The 26,029-nt window shown below is 47.0% G+C and overlaps 12 protein-coding genes across 12 annotated transcripts; 6 read left to right on the top strand and 6 right to left on the bottom strand.

Annotated features, from left to right (window-relative positions):
• The first annotated feature begins 605 nt into the window (after nucleotides 1–605).
• Nucleotides 606–2,298, top strand: V2V93DRAFT_365051 (Metallo-dependent phosphatase-like protein). Its single transcript, XM_066908984.1, has 5 exons — nucleotides 606–1,033; nucleotides 1,089–1,095; nucleotides 1,154–1,384; nucleotides 1,443–1,606; nucleotides 1,664–2,298. Exons 1-5 carry the CDS (start codon nucleotides 815–817, stop codon nucleotides 2,033–2,035), a joined length of 993 nt encoding a protein of 330 aa, XP_066767251.1. The 5' UTR covers nucleotides 606–814; the 3' UTR covers nucleotides 2,036–2,298.
• On the top strand, nucleotides 2,278–3,813 carry V2V93DRAFT_403593 (uncharacterized protein). Its single transcript, XM_066912627.1, has 2 exons — nucleotides 2,278–3,336; nucleotides 3,396–3,813. Exons 1-2 carry the CDS (start codon nucleotides 2,524–2,526, stop codon nucleotides 3,714–3,716), a joined length of 1,134 nt encoding a protein of 377 aa, XP_066767250.1. The 5' UTR covers nucleotides 2,278–2,523; the 3' UTR covers nucleotides 3,717–3,813.
• On the bottom strand, nucleotides 3,766–4,522 carry V2V93DRAFT_365047 (mitochondrial 54S ribosomal protein mL58). The gene has a single exon (XM_066908983.1). It carries the CDS (start codon nucleotides 4,453–4,455, stop codon nucleotides 3,814–3,816), a length of 642 nt encoding a protein of 213 aa, XP_066767249.1. The 5' UTR covers nucleotides 4,456–4,522; the 3' UTR covers nucleotides 3,766–3,813.
• A 136-nt stretch (nucleotides 4,523–4,658) lies between these two features.
• On the top strand, nucleotides 4,659–5,422 carry V2V93DRAFT_365044 (60S ribosomal protein eL31; the record flags this gene model as incomplete). Its single annotated transcript, XM_066908982.1, has 3 exons — nucleotides 4,659–4,863; nucleotides 4,933–5,007; nucleotides 5,076–5,422. Coding segments are annotated over exons 1-3 (272 nt in total), but the record flags the coding sequence as incomplete, so codon positions are not given.
• A 1-nt stretch (nucleotide 5,423) lies between these two features.
• V2V93DRAFT_384558 (uncharacterized protein) lies at nucleotides 5,424–9,183 on the bottom strand. The gene is made up of 2 exons (XM_066912220.1): nucleotides 7,355–9,183; nucleotides 5,424–7,300 (listed from the first exon to the last, which is right to left on the bottom strand). The coding sequence occupies exons 1-2, from the start codon at nucleotides 9,109–9,111 to the stop codon at nucleotides 5,572–5,574; spliced, it is 3,486 nt and encodes a 1,161-aa protein (XP_066767247.1). The 5' UTR covers nucleotides 9,112–9,183; the 3' UTR covers nucleotides 5,424–5,571.
• Nucleotides 9,184–9,367: 184 nt separating this feature from the next.
• V2V93DRAFT_321344 (P-loop containing nucleoside triphosphate hydrolase protein) lies at nucleotides 9,368–10,375 on the bottom strand (the record flags this gene model as incomplete). Its single annotated transcript, XM_066907356.1, has 2 exons — nucleotides 9,368–10,142; nucleotides 10,206–10,375. 2 exons carry the CDS (start codon nucleotides 10,373–10,375, stop codon nucleotides 9,368–9,370), a joined length of 945 nt encoding a protein of 314 aa, XP_066767246.1.
• A 416-nt stretch (nucleotides 10,376–10,791) lies between these two features.
• Nucleotides 10,792–11,449, bottom strand: V2V93DRAFT_378475 (uncharacterized protein; the record flags this gene model as incomplete). Its single annotated transcript, XM_066911958.1, has 2 exons — nucleotides 10,792–11,175; nucleotides 11,216–11,449. The coding sequence occupies 2 exons, from the start codon at nucleotides 11,447–11,449 to the stop codon at nucleotides 10,792–10,794; spliced, it is 618 nt and encodes a 205-aa protein (XP_066767245.1).
• Nucleotides 11,450–12,565: 1,116 nt separating this feature from the next.
• On the top strand, nucleotides 12,566–15,762 carry V2V93DRAFT_365037 (uncharacterized protein). Its single transcript, XM_066908981.1, has 3 exons — nucleotides 12,566–14,465; nucleotides 14,530–14,794; nucleotides 14,851–15,762. The coding sequence occupies exons 1-3, from the start codon at nucleotides 13,001–13,003 to the stop codon at nucleotides 15,665–15,667; spliced, it is 2,547 nt and encodes an 848-aa protein (XP_066767244.1). The 5' UTR covers nucleotides 12,566–13,000; the 3' UTR covers nucleotides 15,668–15,762.
• On the bottom strand, nucleotides 15,684–17,031 carry V2V93DRAFT_365036 (mitochondrial 37S ribosomal protein bS1m). The gene has a single exon (XM_066908980.1). The coding sequence runs from the start codon at nucleotides 17,013–17,015 to the stop codon at nucleotides 15,771–15,773; it is 1,245 nt and encodes a 414-aa protein (XP_066767243.1). The 5' UTR covers nucleotides 17,016–17,031; the 3' UTR covers nucleotides 15,684–15,770.
• A 403-nt stretch (nucleotides 17,032–17,434) lies between these two features.
• V2V93DRAFT_365035 (uncharacterized protein) lies at nucleotides 17,435–18,652 on the top strand. Its single transcript, XM_066908979.1, has one exon. The coding sequence runs from the start codon at nucleotides 17,687–17,689 to the stop codon at nucleotides 18,464–18,466; it is 780 nt and encodes a 259-aa protein (XP_066767242.1). The 5' UTR covers nucleotides 17,435–17,686; the 3' UTR covers nucleotides 18,467–18,652.
• Nucleotides 18,653–18,842: 190 nt separating this feature from the next.
• On the bottom strand, nucleotides 18,843–21,065 carry V2V93DRAFT_321494 (amino acid permease-domain-containing protein; the record flags this gene model as incomplete). Its single annotated transcript, XM_066907360.1, has 2 exons — nucleotides 18,843–20,008; nucleotides 20,084–21,065. 2 exons carry the CDS (start codon nucleotides 21,063–21,065, stop codon nucleotides 18,843–18,845), a joined length of 2,148 nt encoding a protein of 715 aa, XP_066767241.1.
• A 1,924-nt stretch (nucleotides 21,066–22,989) lies between these two features.
• V2V93DRAFT_365033 (uncharacterized protein) lies at nucleotides 22,990–25,914 on the top strand. Its single transcript, XM_066908978.1, has 2 exons — nucleotides 22,990–23,094; nucleotides 23,167–25,914. The coding sequence occupies exons 1-2, from the start codon at nucleotides 23,027–23,029 to the stop codon at nucleotides 25,751–25,753; spliced, it is 2,655 nt and encodes an 884-aa protein (XP_066767240.1). The 5' UTR covers nucleotides 22,990–23,026; the 3' UTR covers nucleotides 25,754–25,914.
• The last annotated feature ends 115 nt before the right edge of the window (nucleotides 25,915–26,029 follow it).

Here is a 26,029-nt window from a genome sequence, read left to right as displayed (position 1 = left end):
AATTGATCTTGCATTTATTGCATTGCTTGCATTGCTTGTTTTGTCTGTTGCGACAGTCAAAGTATACTATGATACAAAAAGTGATGCCACCCTGAATAAGCACTTTCTAAATCTTATTACCAAAGTAGTAAGCATCACAGTCAATCTATATTTGCATTATACGACTCTGCGAAAAAGTACACGCGTCGCGAAAGCAAATTGACGGCAAAGGTTAACCGAGGAATCCGGACACGAGGTTACCAAAAATACATAAACCTTTTCTCAGCTTCTGTTCTGCTCTTTGATTATATATTGCACTTAACTATTACATTCCAGCTCATACATATGCTGGATGTTTGTAAATCTTTAGGATCGAATGCATCAGGTACCCTCTCTTCTCCATAGTCTACAGCTCCAAGAAGATTTCAAAATGAATTAAAAGCAAATCACAGAGCATCACAATCATCGCAAGTCTCAATCATCAATCATCAGAGCGCGACTGCTAGACGCCTGTCAATCTTACAGGACATAACCATAACAGCATAATACTATTATGATATAACTCTGCATAACAACAGACTGAATATTGCCAGCATCCTTATCTCAGTCACGACGGTGAACAAGCGAAGATAGCATATTTGAAGTGCACGTGATTTGCACTGCCCGCCCTTCCTAATCCCTAATTCGCGCGCTCTCGTTATATATACAAACACTCTTTAACTCCTTCTCTCTCATCATCTTTGGCTTTTTCACATTTCTCCTTTAACCTTTTTCCTTTATTTTTTTCTTTTCTTAGCCTTATTGCAATTATCTGCGCTACATTACCTGCCCATAAATGACTCCGGCGTCAACCAAATCAACCGATCCGAGCACGCCTAGACCTGACTCTTACTTTGATCTCGACAACATCATTGACCGACTCTTAAAAGTCAGATTCAATAAACCGGGATCTCATGTCGATCTTCAAGAGAGTGAAATCAGATTTCTTTGCTCAAAGGCTAGAGAGATATTCATTGAGCAGCCGATCTTGCTCGAGCTGGAGGCGCCGATAAAGGTGTGTTGTTTCTCTTCACTAATCTGTGACCTTGTCTGCTAACCCATTCCCATAGATATGCGGTTAGTTAGGTTTGATTTTTATTATTATTTAGAATACTGCTCCAACACCTCTTTTAAGGCGATATTCACGGTCAATACTTTGATCTCCTAAGGCTATTCGAATACGGCGGTTTCCCTCCCGACGCGAACTACCTCTTCCTAGGCGATTACGTGGATCGCGGCAAGCAATCCCTTGAAACAATCTGCCTTCTCCTGGCTTACAAAATCAAATACCCGGAGAACTTTTTTCTATTACGAGGGAATCACGAAAGCGCATCAATCAGTCGCATTTACGGATTCTATGACGAGTGTACGTACTTTTGTTAGTCTTCCATTGCACCGCACCACTGATCGTTCTCAAATAACAGGCAAAAGACGATATAATATAAAGCTGTGGAAGACTTTCACTGACTGCTTCAACTGCTTTCCCGTTGCCGCTATTATTGATGAAAAGATATTTACTATGCACGGCGGATTATCACCTGATTTGGTGAGCATGGATCAGATTCGACGTATCATGCGTCCTACAGATGTATTCCACCTTTTATACCTTTTCATTTATCAGATTGGATTCTAATTATTTTGACAGCTACCCGAATCCGGCTTGATCTGTGATATCCTCTGGTCTGATCCAGATCCAAATGTAACTGGCTGGTCTGAGAATGACCGCGGTGTTTCTGTAACATTTGGTCCCGATGTCGTAACTCGATTTCTCCGTCATCATGATTTACAACTTATTTGTCGTGGCCATCAGGTTGTTGAAGACGGGTACGAGTTTTTCTCAAAGCGTCAGCTTGTGACTATTTTCTCGGCGCCGAATTATTGTGGGGAGTTTGATAACGCTGGGGCAATGATGAGCGTAGACGAGTCACTTTTATGCTCATTTCAGATTCTTAAACCGGCAGAGAAGAAGGCAAAGTATAATTCGTTGTCACCGTCATCATCATCGCGGCGGAAATAGAGTGAATGATGGCGTTTTCGTGAATACTGGTTAATGAATTGGATGGCGTAGGGGAGGTTAATGATTTACGGGTATAGTTTATCGTTCTGAGACAATTAATCTATAAGGCCCAGTCTATCACTATCAACCTTAGATGAGTTGGAAAACTGTCTATCCAAGATTTGAAAATGTTTATTGTCCAAACCAGTAAATGCAAAAAAACAGCCGCAAAATAGAACTTGTAGGTAACTAGTCAATATTAGTAATCTGCGGCTTAAAATGAGGTACTAGTTCATTCATGTCATTAGATATAGGTTCATCCGCTTAGATCTTCTACTCCTTTTTGATTTGAACCAAACTAAGCGATTTGATTATCATCCGCAATATGGAAACCGTACAATATGTTTATGCCTGTGATATGAAATACTGAACAAGGATCACAGCCTGATCTGGAGTTTCTACGATCTTGCTTCGTACATTTCAAGCGTCCAAGTGAAAGTAATCACGAAATGGCACGAACAATTCTTAACATTCTTCCAACTGAGATTTTGATTCAAATATGTCTTTATCTATCACGAGACGAACTCAAAGCTCTTCATCGTACTAACTCGACATTTCACAAATTACTCGCGAGTAATGAGTTTTGGCAGGCAAAGATCGTATATTGTCTGGGCCAAGAAGGGAGATCTTATGCCCTTGCAATCAGACAAGATCCAGCGTTCTCCTTGTTTACCTGGGACATGGTTTTTTTGGCATTATTCGAGCAATGGAAATTCTCATTTGAACACGGTCTAGCAGGGTGGGATTTCAAATATTTGGGAAGGAGACTTAATGTTCGGAAGAACCCGTTATCGACCACCCACGAAACGTCACTCGATGCGATACATCCGCAGCTCAAGCAATTTCATGTTGCCAGACATATTCGTCTGGCACCGGGTACTTATCGTCTGCAAGTACATTTTAGCCAGCGAAATCCAAGTCAGGCGCGACATCCCAACATGGGCAAACGACCGAGTTTTGAAAATCTCAGGTTTAACGTTTACCTCTACGACGACGATCTACCTCATAAGACCATTATAGAGCCTCCGCGACAATCGAGGCTTTTGAATAATCCAGAGTTCCCTCGAAAACTTATCTCAAGCACGGCACTCGATTCGGCAAGTTCTGATTTACTTGTCGCAAAGTCTTGGAACGCGTTCGTACCTATTCAGGTAGCTGAGTTCTATGTCACGAGAGGAAGACACGAAATGAGAGAATGGCGAACTGTTCTTGTTGAGATAGCTGAGGACGAAGGTGGTGATGATGACGAAAAGGCACCGATGGTGAGTTACATAGTTTTTATCTTGTCTGCAGAGATTCGAAAGTGTTTAACAATAATCAGAGTATTGATGAGCTGGAACTCATTCACGTTACTCATAGTGATCACCTTTTCACCCCTCTCCTTCTTCCAGAAACACTTCCCGCTGTCGCCCCGCCTCCACGTAAACGAGGCTGGCCATTGCCATTTATATATCAGCGAAGTTTCCGCAAGACTACGCGTATAGATGCCGTCGAGGTGATCTCCCAGTCGTTACAGAAGATTGTGAATTCAGGAAATAAGCCTGACGTGTTGATGACTGACAGAGTGTGTGGGTGGCCTAATATTGCTGTTGGGGGTTCTGGGTATACCGAGTATGATGATGAGCTGGTGCCGGTTGTATAAGCAGGGCGTAAGCCAACAACACGTAGTAGCTAACCTTTTATGACATATATGACAAACGATCTATTGATAATAATATATATACATGTATGCAACATCATCACTCATCTCTTGCCCAGATCTCCCTCTTCTTTTGGCGCTGTAACCGCGCATTCCGCTTATACATTCCCCATCGCGACTTAATGACATCCAACCGCCGGTCCATTTCGTCAAGTCGTTCCTTTGGTGCTCGCGAAACAAGCGCAATAAAAAAATCCGAGCACCCATATTTCTCCGCTAATACTTTTCTTGTCCAGCGATTCGGGTCTTCATCGCGCAGTCTCCGGATCTCGTCAATCTGCTTCTCGCTCAAATGGTACTTTTTGGGCACAACCGCTCTCAGCGGCGGTGGCAGCACTTCCATACTCGGCGCAGTCTCAATTTTTCGTCTCTCATGCAATGGCAGAAAGATATCTGGAGTGTCGAACGGTGAAGGCGCCGAGGGAGGTGGATTAAAGGTCAAACCCGACGGAAGCACGGGGCGAGCGGTGTTTGCCGACGAGCGCGGGTTAAATCGAGTCGGGAACGGTGTATTAAACTTCTCTGCATCCTTCAATTTCGTAGTCTTTTTCGGATTAGGATCGGCGAGGCGGACTGCTGATGTCGAAAACTGTTGCCGCGAGAAAGAAGAGAATATTATTGAAGACGCCCATGGCCGCGCGACACGACTGCACAGCGGGGCTGCTGCTGTCCTTGAGAGCATCTTTTGTATTACGATACTCGTGCTTTGTTGTGTATTGCACTTTAAGTGGGTACCGTAAAAAAGAATATGGCCGTTAACCTCAGTAAAAAGAGGAAGGATGTTTTTCGAGAGCAGGCTAAATCACGTGAAATAAACGAGTGACACTAGTGTCAACAGGCACTTCTATTACTCACAGATGACATAATTAAATGCTGTAGGGTTGCTGTAGGGCTATGTCCCAGCGTGACTGCGATTTTGGCCAACGCCGCTCGTGGAAGCACCTCTGGAGATCTCGAAGACTACAGCCAAAGTCGTCGCCAACCAGAGCTACTTCCGCAACCTCCACAACCAACAACAATGGCATCTACCCAGAGATCGGCTCTTAAGGACGTGGTTACTCGTGAATATACCATTCACTTGCACACTCGCGTAAGTTTTCGTGAAGAAGAAGAATAAGAGGAAGAAGTAAAAGAATGGAACTGATATCGTGTTGTATAGGTCCATGGCGTTCAGTTCAAGAAGCGTGCTCCCACCGCTGTCAAGGAGATCAAGGCTTTTGCCTACAAGCACATGGTATGTTGACTAACAATTCATTTTATTTTTTATAATTCAACACCCGACTAATATCAAAACAAATGCAGGGCACCAAGGACGTCCGTCTCGACCCGCAGTTGAACAAGGAGATCTGGAAGCAGGGAATCAAGGGTGTGCCATACAGACTGCGTCTGCGCATCTCGCGGAAGCGTAACGACGAAGAGAAGGCTAAGGAGCCTCTGTTTTCATACGTCCAGGCCGTCAATGTCACCTCGTTCAAGGGCCTGCAGACCACCGTCGTCGAGGAGTCATAGGTTGTTATTCTTTTGTTGAGAGGGTTGGGCTTAATTGTCGTTAGATCATGTATATTGGTTCAATAAAAGTTGCAAAAGATTTCATATAGCAAAATGAGGGCTGCTCATATTCTAGCAGACATATCTTCAAAGGTTTTCCGTGGCTGCTTATGTTGTCGAAAGTATACAGTAGTAATATGCTCGTTCGCATATCTACAGTTGACATTTACTTTTCGGAGACGGTGTAGATGATTAAAAACCATGAAATGCTATTAAACTGACAACTCAAACGCACAGCTAAAGTATGTAACTACAGCGAATCATCATCCCAACCAACATACTCGCGCCCGACAATTCTCCAAACAATCACCTCACCGCTCTTCAAATCGCCGAGTCGATAACTCTCGCTGCGAACGCCTTTACCCTTCCCTCCTTCCTTAGCGCTCATCTGTGCCGTGACACGTATCTTCCGCTTCGTGCCATCCCACTCACTTACTATGCCGCTCACAACATCAGATCCCACGCCCACATCGACCGCGTACTTCTGACGTAAACTACCCTTATGTCCTTGAAACCGCGCGTTCTTGAACGTAATGATATCTCCCGCGCGGATCTCGTCCGTCTGCGCAACACTAGCATTGGCAAGGTTACTATACACGAGCGCTCCAAACGCGCGGTTTCCTACACACGGCAGCGCATCTCCAAGCTTTTCAACAACTCCAGAGACGAACGCAAACGACGTACCATCACCGACAATACTCGCCGCATTGAGAGAATCTCCGGCGATCTTAGCCGCGGCTCGCCCGTATCGCTCGTACCAGCCTTCAAGCTGGTCTTTACGCACACCAGTCGGCGGAGCGCTGTGCGTCTGTTCGAATTTAACACGCGCAGGATTTTCACGTTCGAATGAGAGCTTTATGACTGTCTGCGAATAATCGTAATAAAGTACGTAGATAGATCGTGTAACGACACCCCGTCCACGTCGCGAATGGTAGCTTTCGTCAACTTCAAAGGATAAATCACGACCGGCCCTGCGCTGAATCGCTGGCGGCACAGACTCAGGAGTAGCCCACCACTGCTCAGGCTCGTTTAGATTGAGATCACTAGCTACAAACATTCCCGGTCCCGCAACCTCATGCGAGTCCGTTGACCGCCGCGGGTCCATTGAGCGTCGCGTCTGGTCCAAAGACCTCCGCGATTGCTCAACAGATCGTCGCGGTGACTCGTACCCGTGCCCGGCAGAAGGATGTGTTGCGAGCGGCGGCGGTGGAGGTGCCTGTACAGAAGGAGGCGACGCGTACTGCGGCGCTTGCGTAGGAGGCATTGGTGGTGAGGCATATTGCGACGGCGGCGGAGGCGGCGGTGCGTAGCCGACGGGAGGTGGTGGCGATGCCGCGTATCCTCGCTGCGAGCTACTCTCATAGGATCGGCTGCCATAGGCGTCGTCGCTGTCCTCTTCGTCATCTGCGTAGCCGTATTCTTGCGTCAGTTTCCTCGACAGCGACTGCGGCGGCAGGCTGTAGTCTGACATATCTGTCGATCGACGCAGAGGCGCAGGCGGCATGTTCGGTACCGGTGGAGGCGCGTAGTGCAGCGGTGGAGGCGCCGACGCAGTTGGTACAGGCGGCGGTGGAGGCAGAGTACTTGCAGGGGGTGGAGGCGGGGCAGTTTGATGGTAATGAGAAGGAACTGGAGGAGCAGAGGACTCTGGCGAGGACATCATAACTGGAGGCGACGTAGGAACTGGCGGCGGCGCCGTCATCGATACCGGACGCGGTGCAGCTGTCGGTAAAGGCGGAGGCGGCACAGCACGCGGCTGGGGAGCAGGCTCAGTATACTCGTCAGCTGCCTCTTCCTCTTCCTCTTCCGATGAGTCCGCATACTGCGGCTGCCGTTGCGGTACAATGGGGATCGTCGGCGCACGTGCAGGCGGTGGAGGAGGCACTGCTGCAATTGGCGACTGAGGTGGTGACAGGGCCTGGGAGATAGACTCATGCCTCTCAGCAACTGGGACAGGTGGTGGCACCGGAGCCGGATTCCTTTATGAATTATTAATAAATAGTACATAGACAATGGCTTAAAACAAGACTTACTCTAAGCTTAAGGAAGCGGTTCGCTGAACAACGCCAGACAGGCTAGCTTCATCAGTTGACACCCTCGCAACTGGAGCAGGAGGTACGGACTCATCTGTTGTAGACGCTTTCGAGACGGGAGCGACAACTGCGGTAACTGGAGTTGGTAAATCGGCCGCTTCGTCATCATCATCATCATCATCATCATCATCATCATCATCATCCTCTGCTTCTTCTTCCTCACTGCTCTCCGAGGCAGCAGGAGCGGTCGGCGCCATGCCTGGCATCGGCATCACTGGCATCGGCTTCTCACGAACCTCTTCCTTCTCATGATGCTCTTCCTGAGCTGCTGGCTCCGGTGCACGCTTAGGGGTAGATCGCGGTGGAAAGCCACCCATACCCATTGGCATTCCCATGGGTGCACCAACGCCAGGCAGTGCAAATGGCATACCCATACCGCCAGACATCTTGGCCATACGCTCACGAATTGCCATTCGGCGCGCAACCTCAGGGTCAATCTCTTCTTCCTCTTCCTCTTCCTCGTCTTCATCGTTCTGCACTGCTGCCACTTCAGCCCTGGACTCGTTAGGCGTCTCGCTTTCAGTGTACTCATTCTCCGCCTCATAAGCCTCGTCAGCATCCTCGGCAATCGGCTCAACATGCTGCACCGTTGGATGATGTACGTACTGCTCCACATTATCCTCGACATCAGACTGTATAGCCGCCTCGTCAGACTCGTACCGGTCATCAGTGCGATGCACATTAGTGTGCGGAATCTCAGGGATGATACCAGACGACGAGACGTACGAGTCTAGCGAAGCCCGTCTCGTCAGATCAGCCTCGCTATCTAGACTCTGTCGAGGCGAAGCGACGACCGCATCTTCAACAACATGCTCTTCTGGAGACGCAGCAGACACAGCAGGCACAGCCTCAGCAGTGCCATCCGATGCATGCTTCTTGTGGGCTTTCTTCTTTTTACCGGCCGCCTTCGCCGCAGCAGCCGCTTGCTGCTCAAGTTGCATCTGCTGCAACAGCGCAATCCGATCCTTCAAACTCGTGCCTCCAGTGTTGATAGCCTCATGGTGCGTCGGATCCTCACGCTCGATTTCATCCTCTGCTCCAGTGTCGAAGCTTGATCTCGTCGGGCTCATTGCCGGCTGCAAGTCCGCAGGCTGCGGCTTATGTTGCTGCGGGACTTGAGGAACATATGCGGAAGGGGCGGGTGCCACAAACTGCTTGCGAGCAAAGGATTGAGCTGCAGGTTTTGCTTGGGGAGTGATTGGAGGAGCTGATACAGTGTTGAAGGCGGCAATACGGTCACGGAATGAAGACTTCAATCCTGAAGAAGCGGCAGGTGAGGTCGGAGCAGCAGCAGCAGCAAGAGAAGGCTGGACAACTGGCTCGGCTGCAGGCAATTGTGCAGGCTGTAATTCAGACTCTGGACTCCTCGTGACAGAAACAGTGGCAGGCTCTGGAGTGTTCACTATCGCAGGCTCGGTGGCAGCGACCGGTGCCGCAGTAGCTGGCTCGGCAGCAGCCTTTGATCTCGGGTGAGCCGGAGCCTTTGGACCGGCATCTTCTTCAGCAACCAGCTCGACAAAATTGCGCGGGAACATTCCTTCATGAAGCTTGCCGGATCCGTCAAAGTAGCGACCGCTGAACCACTCGTCGTCTTCGACGGCAGTGACCTGGATCTGCGTCCCGAGCGGGAACGAGAGGTCGTCCGGGTGATCGGAAAGGTACTCGAATACGGACCTGACCTTGAACGGCGGATCCATTGTGCACTAGAAGCAAGTTGTTCGGTTGTAAAGCTAAGAGTTGCGACGGCACAAAGACCTGGTGGGGAGGTGTTGATGCTACGTGGAGACGAGGCGCGGCGATAGGCTGTATTCAGGCCAATTTATGCTTATGTAAATACTATCAACTGGCTTAACTAATATTACGTATGCTCAACATTAAGACTATTTACAATTAAAACAAGCAGCGAAAAGGGACAACGGAAAATCAAACAATCTATCAATATTATGTAATTGCCTAGTCCAATCCCAAAACGTCTCCTGCGCCAGTCGCGTCATTCAAGCTCTTCGCCGCCGCCGAATCAACAAAAAAATCAGTATCTTTCAGCGGTCTCATCGTTAACGACTCATTATCACCGGCGCCAGTGCTTGGAACAAATTTTTTGCCATCCTCAGCATGTCGCTTCTGGAAGTATTCTCTTGCCGGGACCATCACGGCGTCACGACACACCTCTTGGATAGCGCTACCGCTCAAGCCTGCCATCTGTCTAGCAACCTTATCAAAATTAAACGATGGATCAAGAGTAGTTCCATGAAGCATCAACTTCAAAATCTTCTTCCGCTTCTGCTCATCAGGAAGCTTGACTGCATATCGCTTCGGCATGCGGCGTAAAAACGCGCTGTCAATATCGTTTGGCCGGTTGGTCGCGCCGAGAACTAGGATCCGGCCTTCGGTCGTAAGTCCATCCCAAAGAGTCATAAATTCAGCTTTGACCATAGACATCGCCTCATGATCTCCACTTGCGCGTTCACGAAGGAACGAATCTATTTCGTCGATAAAAACAATGCACGGCTCTAATTTGCGGGCAAGTGAGAAAATTGCGTCAACAATCTTGTTGGATTCACCAAACCACTTATCAGCAATTGATGAAATTTTGATATTTAGAAAATTTGCAGACGACTCGTGTGCTAGTGCTTTCGCGAGCATCGTTTTGCCGCAGCCAGGAGGGCCGTAGAGTAGCACACCTTTTGGAGCCTGTAGAAGCGGAGAGTTTTTTGCAAAAAATCCGGGTCTAAATTTGGAATCGTCAGTCTATTTAGATTTCGTTGAAAGCAAAGACCAAAATAAAACTCACAAGGTGAGAGGATATAGCACGGTCTCTCGTAAATCATCAATAATATCCTCGAGCCCACCAATATCTTCGAATCCAACCTTGATATCTTCCGGCAAGACAACTTCAGCCATAAGCGCAATCTCGTATGAGCTCAGACTAGCGTTCGGATTGCGCTCTTTGATCTTTGCCATGAGCTTGCCGGTCTTCTGCTTGCTAGCCGACGAGTTTGTAGAATTCGATTGTTGCAGTCTGTCGGCGAGGCTGTTGACGAGCGGCTGCATGACAAGATAGGTGAGAGTCGAGGCGAGAGCCATGACTGTTACTTGTTTGATCACCATTGACAATGAAGACATTGTGAATGAAGACATCTTTGCTGATGGTGATGAAGAGGAGGAGGAAGAGAGTAGCAGGTGAAGGTTGACGATGTGGCGACGATGAGCGTAAAACTCCCAACTGATTTCTTAGAACTTTATACATTTTGGTTTAAATCACTATTAAATCACTATTAATCACAATAGACTACAGCAAATTACAATAAATTGTAGAAATTCATTAAAAATACAACCCCAAAATAATTTTATATTTAATAAGAATCAATCTCAAATTCTTATTTCGCACTCAGCACTTTACTCCGCCACACGTCCTCAGCACCATCTCCTTCAACAACCACCACATTTCCAACAAATTTCTTAATCTCCTCATCATTCTTCAGATCACGATTCTGATCTGCGACTACGATAGTCATTGACGTACTTTCATCGCTTGCCAAATGGCGCAGAATTGGCTTTATTGACTCGGTATTGGATAGAAGAAAGACGTGCGTCGGATGCGTGACGTACTTTGTACGAAGTTCTTCTACTGATGGTACGACTGATGAAGAAGAAGAAGAAGAAGAAGAAAAAGAAGATAAAGCCGTCGGGTATAAGATGAGTAACCTGATCTGCTCTTTTGTGTCTTCTGTAAGTAGATTCACTGACGCGATTGTCTGCTTCTGTTAGTGTCAGATTATCATAGTAGTTTGAACGACGTACCTCAGACATAACCACCACCACCGTGCGCTTATTTCCCTTCTTTGTCCTTTTGATATCTTTCTTGTGCTCGGCATCATTCGCCTGTGTAGACGCTGAACTACTACCCCGCGACTCAATCCAGCGCGTCACTGGCTCAGAAAAGTAGTAATATGCTAGCGATGCAGCAGCAGTTACGACCACAGTCCCAAGCAAAACGGACGCATACGGCCTTCTTCTATTTCTTGGTGCAGACATTGCTTTAGCTTTTGCTCTTGACGCGAGATCAAGAAGTGACTGAGCAATCATCTCAAAACACGTGAAACCGACATCAGCCTGTTAGTCACGTGTGTGAATTGACGCGACGCGATCTTGCCGAACTCAGTAAATAAAAAACCAATGTTGTTAAAAGCGCCACAATATATGATTTTGTACAAGATACATAGCTAAGAACACTAAATGATTTTTAATATTTGTATAACGCCTTGCCGAATACACGAATTAGCGGGAGTTAGAGCTTTGCACCTGCATATATTAGGAGCACGAATGTACATCGAATACAAACAAAACAAACAGATATCACCGCTAGACCTTGTTAGATCAAAAAAAATCCTTACATCAACCAATACCTTTTGCTATCCCTCACCACACACAGTCGTGCGATATTAATAGATAACAATGATTTATACTATCCTGCTTGAGTCGCCCTTACGCAAAATCACAAGTACCGGCTGATCAATTACCGAAATAGTTGGCTAGGTATAAAGCCTGTTCCAGCAATATTGTAAGACCAAGCCTGCGATAAGTTTAATCTGAAGGCCCCAAATGAAAAACTGCTAGACCAAGGGCGAAATGGTCATATTTCAAGAGTTGAACAGACGCGCCAGCTGCCTACACATCCCTTGCTTTCCGCGCTCCATCTGGTACACTAAAAAAACAACAGTCAAATAAGCAGCGAAGTTATAGAAAATTAGCAGTCTTGGCCAATCTCAGTTCTCTCGTCTATTTGCAATTGTCAGAAGCTGAGATCATGAGTTCAGAAGCTGGTACGATGTATCACGTGTCAGTACAAACGCAAAGGCACAAGAATGATATGCTATCCTAGACGAAGACAGACTGAGATAAGTTTGAATTAGTACCTTAGGCTGAGAATAACATGAGACTGGTCGCCTGAAGTATGTTCTTGCTGATGGAATTTCTGGATTACGGTATTCAGGTTGTCCGTAACTATATATCAATCAGTCAAAGCGGACAACTAACTTACACAAAAATATATTTATGTCAGATATTAGTCATCAAGGTGCACAACAATCCAAAATAATGTCACTCAGCCCTGGCGATCGTGTTCGCTCTGTCCAGAATTTCACTGTCTCAAGAGCAGAGTAAGGAAGAAGGATAGCAAAGTCATATATCTGCATATTTGAATTTGTTTTCTAGTTATTATCTGTTCCACATCGCATTTTTCTTATTTGAAATTACTCATCTGAAATCAACGCGCGGTGATCGGGTCGATAAGCTATAAGAACGAGGTTATTTCTATTCTCTTCGTCATAGCCTGTCTTCTAACTTTGTAAATCTCTTTATCTTTCAAGCAAGTATCAAGGCAGTTTTTTATGTGTCTTTTCGCATTGCTGTGAAGCAGATAGATAATCGCTTGAGTCTTGTCTGAGGACTGTGGAGCAAGACAATACAAGGCAAGCTGTTGAACCTGTGATCAGGCGGCAGTAAGCGGTAGTAGTTTACTCGAAGAAGTGTATTCAAAACAGAAAACGAGAGATTACGAATTAAGATTTAATTGAATCAAATACAATGGATCCACAGCGATATAATGAGTATCTTTTGCAGCAGCAGACTCAGGAGCAACCGAGCCAGATGTTCTTCTACGGCCAGCAGCAGCCTTCCCAGCCTCAGCAGCAGCAGCAGCAGCCGCCACCACCTCCATCGCAACAACAACAACCACAGCAACAGCTACAACATGAGCGTCAGCAGTTTGAGCAGCAGCATAATTCTTACAATGACCCGTACTTCTCGCAGCACCAGGTCGACAGCTACTCTGCACCGCCGCCGCCGCAGCAGCAGCATCTCTACGACGCCTTTCATCTGCCGTCTATAGCACAGCTCACGACTCCAGCAACAGCTGTGCACTCTACCAACTACGATAACTATGGCAGCAGCAACTTAAATACTCCCACTCTTGATGAGAATGTCCAGCAGTATTTCTCTCCCGGGCTGCCGTCTGCAAATTATACCCCGCCTGCAGTAAGGAATCCGTACTTCACCTCTTTCTCAACGCATTCTCCTTCTCCACAACCTGAGCTCCAATCGCAGGCACAGACTCATCAGCAACAAGATCAGCAGCCTCAGCAACAGCCGTCTTCGTATACGATGAACGCGCAGTATAACTCGCACTACGATGCTCAAGCACAGCAACAGTACCAGCAGATCTTTTCCAATGCGGCCATGTTCGACGGTCTCTCGTCGCCGTTTGCAGTTTCTGCACCGCCGTTGCAGGCTATGCAGACGCAGTGGCAGATACCAAATACTCAAACTCCTGCTGTCCAAAGCCAGCGACTTGACATACAAAATTCGACCCCACAGCTAATGTCAACTAGCGATCAGCTGATTCAACCGCAGAAACAGCAGCAGCAGCAGCAGCCATCATCATCTGCGGCGACAGCGACAGCAGCAGCAGTGATTGCCGCTGCTAAAAAGAAGCGCCCAACCTCTGCGACAGACAGTGCGCCAAAGAAGAAACCGACAGTCAAGAAATCCGAGTCGCCGGCTCCGCCTACCGCTCCTCCCGTGCCAGCCGAGATTCCTATCCTCTCTGAAAAGGATCCAGTAACCGCTCTTAGAATGCGAGTCGCGAGCGCTTTCAAGAATTTGCTTGACGATAAGCCTGCGTTGGTTGATCGATTGATTGAGATTGGTCTTGCCATTCCCGACGAGGCGTACGGCAAGCAGACAAAATTTGACTTGCGCGAGACATATACTGTGTACCTCCTTTCTTTGTTAACATCTGTAAACCGTGAAATTTGGCGGATGATGGCGACAAATATCAAGTTTCTTGCTCGTTTAAGAAATTGGCTGGTGTACGACTACAAAGCGAACGATTTTGAAAAAGTAGGTACGCTAGTGAATTTTCTTGCGCGAATGGCGCCCAAGATGGAAGATTTGGATACGGTTAAGATGACGAAGCCTCTGATTTTGGTGAGTAAGAAGGCACAGGGTGCAGTAGCCGACGGAGCAAAGAAAGTGCTTGATAAAGCAGCTGGTGAGTTCTTCAACTTGATTTACTTCTATTGTGGACTATGTACTAATTAGTAATCAATTTATAGAAAAAGAAGCTCCACCAATGAGTAAAACAGCATTGTCTGGCATCAGCATCAAAAAGCGACCGAAGACCGCGTCTCCAGATGTAATAGCGCCAGCAGCATCTGCAACAGCCGCAGTTACAGCGATACCAGCGGCAGCTGCACCTGCAACGTACAACGCATTCTTTCAGAACTTGAAAAAACCCGCCGCATCGAGTAGACCGGTGCCGACAAGCACAGCTGTAGCATCTACTTCTGCATCTACTACATCAGAGCCAGCAGAACCTGCGTGAGTGTCAATTAAGCTGTCTGTTTATTTTCGAGTCTTACTAATGATAAAATTAGAAAACCTGCGCCAAGAGTAATGTCGCTAGTAAGCAGTTTGCTGACGAGCCAAAATGCCAGCGACAGCGACTCTGAGAAAACGCCGGAGGCCCCCACAAACAATGTAAAAAAAAAACCGAAAAAAACCGTAACCTGGCGGAGCGACGCAGATCTTGTGGCTGTGCGATACTTTGAGTCTGAAATCAGCAGTACAAAAGGACGCAAGAAGAATGCACGAGAGCTGGATAAAGACGAAGGATTTAGAATGGGACATCGCGAGAATGAGAATGTTGAAAGAGAGGCGGAGGAAGACGAAGTGGTGGCTTGGTATGTGCCTGCCGAGATTGACTTTTCTAAATGCGAGAGATTCAGTGAGACGCAAGCCTTCCGAAACATGTATAAGCGCGGTGGAAAAACATATGCCGAGAGTCCTGAAGCCGAGACGCAGAAGAAGCGCGAGGAAAGTGTACTGGGTGCGATGTATTTTGCCGAGTCTGATATTCCAGAAAGTGCAAGCGAACCCGTCGATCAAGATGACAGTGCGGATGGTGAACCTGTCGAAATGAAAGTTCCTGGGAAAATCAGGACAGAGTGGGAACAGTTAGGTAATCCTCAAGCTGCAAACTCGACAACGGCAGCAGAATCATCGGAATTTTTGGTGAATCAGCTTTTGAACCCGGTTGTGTTGCAGACATTATTACCATTTTTAAATGCCGAGCAGCAGAAGTCGCATAAAGTCACAATGTTTTCCAACGTTTTTTCTCCGGAAGCGAGCGAGGATAAAAATTACGAGGCGTTGGCTGCGATGCTAAAAGTTGCGAGGATCGTATGTCGGTGAGAAGTCAAGAAACAAATTTTAAGATGGATAAAAGTTTTTTCTTATCTTAATGATTAGTATATGTACAAGAATAAAAAAAAAGCATCTATGATAACTCTCATCTCTACCGCTTTGAATCCGACGACTCTAATACACTCTCAAGATGTCCTAAAATATCATCCGACGAAGCCGAAGTCCCCTCCTCTCCACTCACAAGACCATACAGATCATCACCAGTAATCGAATCCAAACTCCGAGGTGACGCATTTGGATTCTCATAATCAGAAAACCCTTTGACTACAGAATCGGCAACCAATCGATCGCGCCCGTTGTTGCTGATTGTCCGTGAGCCCGAGGATGAAGTATTGTGATTTCTAGAAGAGTATAGATCGCGTCTAGATGACTGCGCGAGAACGTTTTCCTGCAATTCATCAAATGGCGCTTTAACACGCATATAAACATCACCAGTCCAATAGACACCCAATTGCAAAACTGAATATCGTTGCGGCGTGAATCGCGCAGCCAGATCCCTAGAACGGGTTCGAGTCGAGGAAGTACCCGATGACTTTGCCCACGCGCGAGAACTTACAACGCCGGCGAGGAGAACGCTTCCAGGTCCAAGATCACGGCCAGGGAAAGTAGGATTATAAACGAGCGAGCCGAAAGAAGATTCTGAAGACGATGGCGAGGACGAAGGAAGAGGGGTCTGGTATGCGCGGTTGGAGAGCGCGTAGGTGAGACCGCCTGAGCCGGCGACAGTGGATTGGCGAAGAACCGGGTGCGGAAGCGTAGGCTTTGGAGAGAAGTTGGCGGGAGCCCAGGTCGACTGGTCGGCGTAGAGGGCCTTGACATTGGCGGGGATGTCGAGGAGTGTCGAGGCAGTTGTCGAGGAAGTGGATGCGGACGCTTGGGACTCGCGGCGCATTGCCCGGAGCTGAGCGAGTGTCGGCACACGCTTTTTACCATCTGGTCCAATACTAGGAGAAAAATCTAGCAGAAAAGGAAGATCGCGAGAGGCCTTGCGCGGACTGTCGCTACCGATAGGTCGAGCTGGATCCCTAACGACGGTCGCAGGCACGCCGAGTTCCTCGAGTTTCGTGAGTGTGCGGTAGAACATTGAGCCCGAGTAAAAGTCAGTGAAACCCTCGGGAGTGTTGATAGTCGAGACAACAACGTGCTTGAGATGAGATTTCGAGCCCGGCAGGACAGGGAGAGGAGCCTTGAGACCGTAGTCGCCACGACGAAGAGAGTGCGTTGGAGAAGTGATGACTTGCTGAGTTGGATGCCGCGCTCTGCGAAGGTACGGCAGTGGCTTTGGCAAAGATGCCAGCCGCGAATTGCGCAGCACTTCTTCGAAGGAGCGGTTCATGGCGGGATGAGAGACGACACAGATAAAAGAGAAGAGCGAGGACGAGAATGAATTGATAAAAATTGTAGCCCTTGCCCTGGATGAGTGTTTTAGTAGAGATGAGCAGAGGAAGGGCAGTATTGGACGTGCAGAAGGGTAGAAAAGGGTCTAAGTCAATATTCATAAATAAAATGCCTCTATCTACACAATTGAATTAAATATTTGTAATTCAGACATAAAATGCAGCTGATGCCAAGCGCAGAGTAATGAAGAGAGGAGCCAACTGATGGCTGTGCATGTGGCTATGCTAATGGCTGTGCATATTACATAATTAATTACAGAGCAAACAGAGGAGCGAAAGCGGCTCGCGCGGCTCGGAGCTCGGCTCGCGTTGTCAGTAGTGTATAAATTTAGACGTCTGTCAGCTAGAAAAAGCTGCAGCGATATATAGGTAAAGTGCAGAAGCTGCACTTCTTATAAGAGTATCAAAGAATAATAACAATTCATTACTGACTCTGTCACCAAACTGCCGAGAAATAACACAAGAGAGCTCGTATTCGGGAATAGACGCGTGGACAGACTAATTGGCCCCCGTTTAAACTCCCAGCGCCTCCTTACTGCACATTCCGCGGCTTCTTTCCTTGCTCCTTCCTCACTTTGGTCTACATTTCCCTGTTTTCAAGGCATTTACTATGGCCAAAGTACTGTCCTCAATGATTCCGTTCTCTTCAGACTCACAGCTGGCCGCCTCGCCGCGTCTAGGCAGAGCCCGCGCCCGCTCTTTCTCCAAAGTATCTGACGACAGCCAGCGTCTTCACTTCGCTCAGCAAGAAGACGACTACGATGATACCGACGACGCAGCAGAGCAGCAAGACCCGTATTCTAAGCCTTGGAGTACTGCTCTCTCGATGGCAAACTCTTCGTCACCACCTAGCTACGTCTACAAACCCGCCCGCGGCCCCTCAAAATCGCCTTCCCGCCCGCCTCCGCGTCCGCGTCAGCTTCACTCCCGCTCGAATTCAACTACCTCCAGCAATCCCTTCGCGGACTCTCTAGTAGAAGATGCCGACAGTCCTTCTGAAAATCCATTTCTTTCTCGGCGCGAGAGACGCGCACATACTGTCTCTGGTACTCAGCCTGATCTCTCGTTTCTGCCGCAATTCACTATTAGCACCGACCATCAACCCCAACAACCTCCCCAGCTAACTCCAAAACCATCCGCTTCTCGCACGCGTCCTCGCGCAAAAACACTCTCTGGAATGTCATCGCCTTTACGATCTGCATCCCACGAGACCTGGGTAAATTATCGCAACGAAGACGCTTCTTGCGCTCCAGTTCCCGTATTTGCCGAATATGGCGGCCGGAGTCCAAGACATGATGATCTTGCTGCTGCGAACAGCGATAGTATCATGCCGCCGCCATTATTGACGCCGAAACCGGATTTAAAAAAGTGGAGAGCTGGGCATCGTTAGTAGCGAGTGGAGATTATAGAAATTCGGAGTTTTGGTGTATTTATTTTGTTTAATTGAAGTTGTTGTAATCAGTATACAACAGCTTTTTTTTTTAATATTTTTAGTAAAATTATGATTTGAAATATCGATAAATGCGAATTATTCAACTTGTTAGAATACATTGTGATACAAATATAAAATCAAGACAAAACAAACTGAAACGACTCCATTAGGTAGTAAAAAAAAGAGAACACACTTTTATATCGTGAAAGAAAAAAGAACCAGGTCCCAAACAAAATAACAAAAAAAAAAAAAATATGAATTAAATCAGATAACTGCAAAATAAAAAACCAATACAAGACAATAAAAAGCAAACGGCATTACACAAATAGTTGAATCATATAATTATTGCTTTGATCCACCTCAGTGTCCGCTTGCCTTTTCCCCAAATCCCCTTCTCCATCAAACGCATCTCAGCAGCAGTCTCAGCCTCGTAAAGATCCATTTCTCGTCTTCCCAAATCCAAATCCATCCTTGCAAGTGGAACAAGTCTTGTACGTCTCCAAAGCTTATATCCGACAAAGCAAATCAGAAACAGCAAAAGAGAAACGTAACTAGCTAGGAAGTATTGCCACTCAAATTTGACAAAAATAGTCATGTCGTTGAAAATGACCAGAAAGACGCATCCTATTAAGCCGAAATAAGCAGTGAATGGCTGGAATGGCGACCGGTAAGGATAAGACGGCATATCGCGCTGCACAATATCTGGCCGCAGCTTAAGCCCATAATAAAACCGTATATAACTCAAACATATACCAGCCCAAACAAGGGTGCCTGGAATCGAAGTCAACTTACGAACCCAGTAATATATGGTGATTGTGGTCGCGTTTGGAAACGACACTAGGAAAACAGTCATGGCAATGGTAAAGGTGAAAATCACAGATACGTAAGGTAGTCCTCCTTTAGTACAGTAACCAAACCATCGCGGAGCTTTTCCTTGAATCGCCATAGCATATAATGTCCGGCTCGAAGCGTAAAGATAAGAGTTTCCTGCGCTCCACGCACAAAACACAAATAAACAGGTTACGACAGAAGCTCCTACGCATAGCCCAGCGCCTTGCAGTGCAATAATCCACGGCGATGAATTTGACGATGAATAGCCCTTCATCGATATAGCTCCTGTCTCGCAGTTGCCATCAATAGTCCATTTCTTCGACCAACTGACCTTTTGAGCAGAGTATGTCGACCATGGTACGAAAAAGGTTGGCAACGCCGAATTATTGGCGGCCACATTCAATCCGAGGGCAAAAATGCCGAGCATATATAAAGTAAAAATTCGAAAAAATATTCGCAGTGTAGCCCGAGGTAGTGATCGTCGTGGGTGCTTGGCTTCGCCAGCAGTCAAAGCGACGAGCTCTGTACCTGAAAAGCAATACACCGACTGTACAACTGACGTCCAAACCATTAGAAAGCGTCCTGTAGACCCTTCGATCTTGTCGTTGTCTGATACCTCAAAATACGGTCGGAATGGACCATAATCTGAACTCTTACTGCTATCCCAGACTAAAACATAAAGTCAACATTCTATAACCCTTCCAGATAATATTTTGCAGGAAAAAAAGAGAAAGAAATACTCACAAGAAAAATTCACAGGAAACATTGATGATTTGCCGCTTTCAGGAGGGACGTGTCCACGATTAAGTACAAACATGAGAATAATCAAACCCAGCAACAAAGTCAACTTAATTTGTCCAAAAACATATTCGATTTCCCCATATATTTGCACACGCATAGAGTTGATGAATATAATGACAAATAGAAAGACAACTACCATAACAGCTGGATATAAATTCCATGGATTAAAGGGTTCGAAATATGTCAGTAGCACAGCCGCGGACGAAACTTGTGTAGGTATAGCGATTGCGAGAGAGAACCAATAGCAAAACCCAAGAGCAAAACCCAACCCGTCGTCGACAAATCGAGAACCAAAGGCTGAGATTCCACCAGCGATAGGAATAAGCGCAACCATCTCTCCGAACGATACCATGACCGAAAAAACAATAAAGCCGGTGATTAGGAACCCAAGTAAAATACCCAATGGCCCAGAGTTTCCCAGCATCTTTCCTGAGCCGATGAAGAGGCCGTTGCCTAGCACGCCACCCACCGCAATCATCTGAATATGCCGCGTCTTAAGTGTACGCTTGAGCTCTGTATAGTGCTTCTTCGGAGGGTGGTAGGCCATACCATCTTCGATAGTGTAATTGCCTCCTCCGGCATCGGCAGTGTCGTCGATAACAAAAGTACCAAGTGAGGACTGTAGCGAGCGTGGGTAATCGTAATCTGACGACCGCCGCGGGTACTCAAGTTCGTATTGGTCAATGTCTCCAGAGCGAGAGTCATCGTTGAGTAAAGAAGCTGCTGAAAAGGTCGTGTGCGCGACCTTTGAGGGCTCGTCTGAGGTCGAGTCGGGAAAGAGCGAGGCGCTCGTGGTGTGCGATGTGTCATTACTGGAGTCGCCAGTATACTCCCGTTTGCTGAACGGACGCCTATGAACAGCAAATGTCTCTGGAAAAAGGTCATCTATAGGGTCTTCTACGTTGTCACCGTCTTCTGCATTCATATCGAACGCAAACCGTGAGTGAGGTGGCCGCTGAACAGGGTCTGAACCGGGGACAAGTCCACGCTCACGGATCTCGGCATCGAGCGCGTCGTCAGACGACACCGACGAGACCGAGAGCGAGTCCATGTTCTGCGGACAAGCGAGAAAGGAGAAGCGGAAAAGGAGCCAGAAGTGAGGAGGGTGGAGCGAAGTCCTACGGCTGAGTGTAAATACTAGCGCGACAACGAGTCAGAGTCAGGCCCAGAATAGCCTGGACAAGCTAGGCTAATGTCTTCTGGGTAATATGGGGATGGAGATACAGAGACCGTGGTCCTGCAAGCCGCAGCCGGACGCGCGACCGTCAGAAAACGGGTGTGCAATGTTTTGAGTTTGCGTTTAAAGGAAGAGACGGAAGGTTTTGGGATGGCACAAGCTAACATCTAAATTCAAACTGCTATCTGCGACATGGTTTAAATGCGAGGGACGGCGAAAGAGGGTGAGTTTGAACATTCCTGAAAAGGCCTTTCAGATCCGGTCGTGTCTAGATAGACGCCTTCGCGCAGATTGCGACCTATGGTGTTATCGCACGTGACCGACAGCCACTTCGCAAGCAAGCGCAGGCATGCGGGACTGACGGCATGTGTCGGTCACTCAGAAACATTAAAATGACAAGAATAGTGGATTGGCAGCACGGAGTTTGGATTGATTGAGAAAAGGCTCGGGCGTGTGTGGCGCTGCGACTTGCTCCTGTCAAAAGGAAGGCATCGAACTGCTTAATCTTTCTGTCTGAGATTTGGGTGCGTTATTTTGCACCCCTACTACCTTCCACATCTTCACTCGCGCGATTTATTTGAAAGTAATCTTCTTCATCAATTGCAATTTTATCATTAGAAAAGCAAGAATATTAATTTAAAATAAAAATAAAATTTAAAAAAAAAAATAACAAAAATGATGCCTCCAAACGGATTTGAACCGTTGATCTCGGCATTACTAGTGCCGCGCCTTACCAACTTGGCCATAGAGGCTTGCTATAAACAAAACTTCTCGTAGCTCGCTATTATCCGCTGTCTAGTTAACCCTTAACCTATAATAATCCCTTAGAAAATTCCCGTTTAGTGTATGTATGATTGTTTTTCGATGTCCCTGTATTAAGTCTTCAGATATATATCATCATCATCATCATCATCATCATCATCAAAACCTTTGCAGGATAATTTCTTTACGCTGAATGAGAGAAAACTGTACAAGTGAAAACCGGGGCGGTTAACGCGTGAATAGTAAGTGTACGGTTCATGAGTCTGATGTGGATTAACTGTTGCGGATGACGTGTTCGAAATTGGTGAATAGGTGGAGCTCAAGATAAGCCTGAAGTTGAATATTGCCTGAAAGCCATAGTAAATAGTCTATTTTGACGAGCAGGTAGATTTAGTGAAGGTGCGGTAAAGACCGCAGGCATGGTTATAACCATTATCCTCTCCAAAGCAAAGCCATTCCGTGCTGCTTGCCTTTACAAAACTCAGCGTTTTATCTCTCTATCTGTGTTTTTGATTATTTTCCTCGACTTTACTCCCACCGTTATCAGTGAGGAGAAAATAGCAGAGCACCTACTAGCTACTGATCTACTGCATTACGTCACTATATTAGTTACTTAATGCATGCACGGTCCTCACTTGTACTGCGCACCTTCGTATACCTGTATTCGTATATCTGTATACTCCTATCCTCCTTTTTTCCGTGTGATATGCAGCGGACAGACAAATACAGACGGAGTTTATTCTCTGATTAGATAGCGTCCGCATTATGCTCATAGCAGCACGACGAGTCTCATCTAAGCGGATGACTCGCTGTGCACGGACTGCGCCGAACAGCCACCCAAAACTCTAATTCATGCTGCTCATTCTCCGCCCCTCTCCTCTTTTTCTCTTCTCTTTCTTCTCCCCTCCTCCTTCTCTATCAGCTTTTTTCCCCAGCATGTATACACTATGAAGCTGCTTGTATATTCATATTTGGGGCTTAGTTGCATCTCAGCTGTGCTGGCCAGTGGCATCGGGTAAATTTCCTTCCGATCATCTAGACTATAATCTCAAGTTAGTTCTATTCTTAACATGCTCTCTCTTCACAGCGTCCACGTCCAGGTTGTGGCTCGCATCCGCGAGCATCTCTCTCTCAAAGATCAGGGACTGTCAACTTTCACTATCCCGGGAGCCTTTTTGCCCGATGCCTTTTACAATTGCATGGGCCTCTCCGACATTGCCGAAGCCGCTCACTGGCCTCCGTTCCTGCGTGCTGCTGCAGACTACTACCACCAAACCTACGTCAGCACAGGCAACCTCGACGCTGGCGCTGGTCTGCGCTCTTTTCTACTCGGCACACTCACTCACCAAGTTTCTGATATTTCATGGCATTCCCTTGGCGTCGACCAGGGCCTGCTGATGGCCCTTTCCCATCGTGAGTTTAATGGAGATACCGCGACAGCTCATCGCACCCTCGACACTGGCGGCGACATGATTTTGATGCTCCGCATACTGCGCGCGTCAGGCGATATCGACTGGCTTACTCAGCGCTGGACGATCCCCAGCATTGATATCATCAACATCTATCGACGTATGCACCTCGATGTCTCTCGCCCAGCTCTCGAGTACTGTATGGCTCGTGGGGTTGCCGCTTTAGGCGCCGAGGTCAACATCGCTCGCACAATGTATCCCACCTACGCCAAAAAAAGCCCACTTTTAGTCGATGTCCTTGAAAGCTACTTCATGGGGGGCATACAGGAAATGACAGCTTCGACAGTGCTCTGTCTGAAAAATTTTGAACAATGGCTCGACAATGGACCGCCTACAGATGTTGATGCTTGGGACATTTGTGAGGTGTTTGCCGGCCGTGCACCACTAGTCAGAGACATTGATTCTGACCGCGCCCAGGCGACGGTAGTTGAAGATCTTAAAGAGTACATTGATGACATCTTGCCTGCATTAAAAATATCTGCCTCACCGGATAACTCAGAAACCTACATCGAATTTCCGGAGTTTGTACTTCCAGAGCACATGCAGAAACGCGACCAGTATGTTTTCAAAGATATTCTCGAACCTGGCTTATCTCTATCCACGACAGGACAGCCCACTGGAGTGACTCTTTCGACTGGCATGTCCGGATCGCTCTTTGGATCTGTGTTTACTGTCGGAGATTTTAGAGGCAGTAACATTGGCCCATGCCTTGCGGTTTCTGCACCGTATGAATACTCAGATGAGACTTACAAAATGGACGGAGCTGTATATATTATTCCGCTGGCGGAAATAGAGTCTATGTTCGAGAGCTCTGTAAATAGCGGTCCGAGTAAGCTATTTTCCTCTGAATATCGGATCGCTACTCCGTCTTTGTTATCTCTTTCCCGTCACGAAAGATTCAACCTCACTTTTCCTCGTCAATTTGGCGCATCGATGGCTCCTATATATTTATTTAACACAACATTACTGGCGATTTCTTCCCCGGGTGTTTCTACAATTGACATCTTTGCTGGATCTGAGCTATTATTAACTATTACTCCTCCAATCCGAGACAGCACAATAACATATGGCAGCCGCGGACGGAAAATGTTTGGCCATGGTCTATTAGCGCACGATGTTGATCACGACGGCATTCCAGACCTGATCGTCACTGCTCCGTTGTCTGATTTGTCAGGGCGAGCTCGTGAAGAGGGCGAGATTATGATTCTATCTGGACGCGAACTAGAGATTGCATTAGCCAGTGGATTCAATACCATTGCCATGGATTTGGTCTGGCTCTCACGGTTTGTGACTCCTAAAGAGATTGCCATTCCAGATCCGGACGATGGGTTATCCGTTCTGCATACTTCTGCTGGGTCCACAGACTATCAGCTTTTTGGTGCTCAAATTGCATTTTCTGCGGCACCTAGTTGTACAGCATATGTGGGAGCCCCAGGATCGCGTGCTGTCTTTGCTTTCGATGCAAAGACTGGTACCCCACTGTATGGCCTATTTTCAGAACTTGGCTCTGCTTCAGGTTATGGTGGCGGGGTGCTTTTGACCGGAAATATCGAAGGTCTTGGAGAGTGGATATTGGTTGGCAGTCCCAACGAGGCAGTTCTAGACAGCAAGAACGTTCCTAGACGTGGAAGACATGCGCCCGGAGAGTTTGCTCAAAGTGGACTGTGCTACCTCTATATCCGACGCAAAGGCTCGGCATCAGCGAAGCCCAAACTTGCAGCCTACATCATTGCTGATAGTGCCGGCGAGAAGTTTGTCAAATTTGGCTATGCGGGCACGATGAAAGATGGTGAGCCAAATACTGTATATATATCATCTCCATTTGCTGGGCATGGCGAAGGTGCGGTGTGGTCATTTTCGATCGAAGACGCGGTGTTGTCTCTGATTAAGCGCAAGGCAGCTGCCTCAAGCACGAATGTCTTTGAGAAATTTGAGGTCTTTGACAACATTACCATGGCAATGCCCTCCGAAAATTTGGACAATATTTCACCGTCTCTTCTTTCGACTCCGATAATCAGACTGAAGCCAGTATTGCGTGGCACCCGACTAAATAAACAGATCGAGTCGTGGTTTGGTAACACGGTGCTCTCGTATGCTGACTACTTGTTTGTTGGAATGCCGTACTTTGGATTTGGGCAACTGGGAAATCGTGAGAGGGCCGGGGATAATTTGAATGTGGGTGGTGTTGGCGTATACAAGCTGTGATATTACTATCTATACGGGATCGGGATTTATAAACATGGGCATCTGGGTCATAAAACTGGAGTATAATTTTCAAATAGCTTTTCATAATTGGGTATTGGGTTGCAAAAACATATATATGTATCTATATTGCGTATTAGATAAAATGTAGGAAAATATATCTGTAAATGATTTTTATATAGAAGTCTGAGCAGCGACGCGGCGCGCGTCTAGGGTTCTCAATTTGGTAAATAAATCAAGTACTCGCCGACGCGTCTCTGGTAGTCCCAATTCCCACTT

This window comes from Kockiozyma suomiensis (genome assembly GCF_038497685.1).
Source record: "Kockiozyma suomiensis strain NRRL Y-17356 unplaced genomic scaffold V2V93scaffold_3, whole genome shotgun sequence".
Classification (NCBI taxonomy): domain Eukaryota; kingdom Fungi; phylum Ascomycota; class Lipomycetes; order Lipomycetales; family Lipomycetaceae; genus Kockiozyma; species Kockiozyma suomiensis.
This window is presented reverse-complemented; position numbering and strand designations above follow the sequence as displayed.

Excerpts from the sequence above, each read along its gene's own strand:
- V2V93DRAFT_365051 (XM_066908984.1), top strand. The coding sequence starts at position 815 with ATGACTCCGGCGTCAACCAAATCAACCGATCCGAGCACGCCTAGACCT. Across the intron at positions 1,385-1,442 it reads TTACGGATTCTATGACGAGT|GCAAAAGACGATATAATATA; the intron begins GTACGTACTTTT and ends CTCAAATAACAG. Across the intron at positions 1,607-1,663 it reads GTATCATGCGTCCTACAGAT|CTACCCGAATCCGGCTTGAT; the intron begins GTATTCCACCTT and ends TTATTTTGACAG.
- V2V93DRAFT_403593 (XM_066912627.1), top strand. The coding sequence starts at position 2,524 with ATGGCACGAACAATTCTTAACATTCTTCCAACTGAGATTTTGATTCAA. Across the intron at positions 3,337-3,395 it reads ATGACGAAAAGGCACCGATG|AGTATTGATGAGCTGGAACT; the intron begins GTGAGTTACATA and ends AACAATAATCAG.
- V2V93DRAFT_365047 (XM_066908983.1), bottom strand. The coding sequence starts at position 4,455 with ATGCTCTCAAGGACAGCAGCAGCCCCGCTGTGCAGTCGTGTCGCGCGG.
- V2V93DRAFT_384558 (XM_066912220.1), bottom strand. The coding sequence starts at position 9,111 with ATGGATCCGCCGTTCAAGGTCAGGTCCGTATTCGAGTACCTTTCCGAT. Across the intron at positions 7,301-7,354 it reads ACCGCTTCCTTAAGCTTAGA|GAATCCGGCTCCGGTGCCAC; the intron begins GTAAGTCTTGTT and ends TAATTCATAAAG.
- V2V93DRAFT_365037 (XM_066908981.1), top strand. The coding sequence starts at position 13,001 with ATGGATCCACAGCGATATAATGAGTATCTTTTGCAGCAGCAGACTCAG. Across the intron at positions 14,466-14,529 it reads AGTGCTTGATAAAGCAGCTG|AAAAAGAAGCTCCACCAATG; the intron begins GTGAGTTCTTCA and ends ATCAATTTATAG. Across the intron at positions 14,795-14,850 it reads TCAGAGCCAGCAGAACCTGC|AAAACCTGCGCCAAGAGTAA; the intron begins GTGAGTGTCAAT and ends TGATAAAATTAG.
- V2V93DRAFT_365036 (XM_066908980.1), bottom strand. The coding sequence starts at position 17,015 with ATGAACCGCTCCTTCGAAGAAGTGCTGCGCAATTCGCGGCTGGCATCT.
- V2V93DRAFT_365035 (XM_066908979.1), top strand. The coding sequence starts at position 17,687 with ATGGCCAAAGTACTGTCCTCAATGATTCCGTTCTCTTCAGACTCACAG.
- V2V93DRAFT_365033 (XM_066908978.1), top strand. The coding sequence starts at position 23,027 with ATGAAGCTGCTTGTATATTCATATTTGGGGCTTAGTTGCATCTCAGCT. Across the intron at positions 23,095-23,166 it reads GTGCTGGCCAGTGGCATCGG|CGTCCACGTCCAGGTTGTGG; the intron begins GTAAATTTCCTT and ends CTCTCTTCACAG.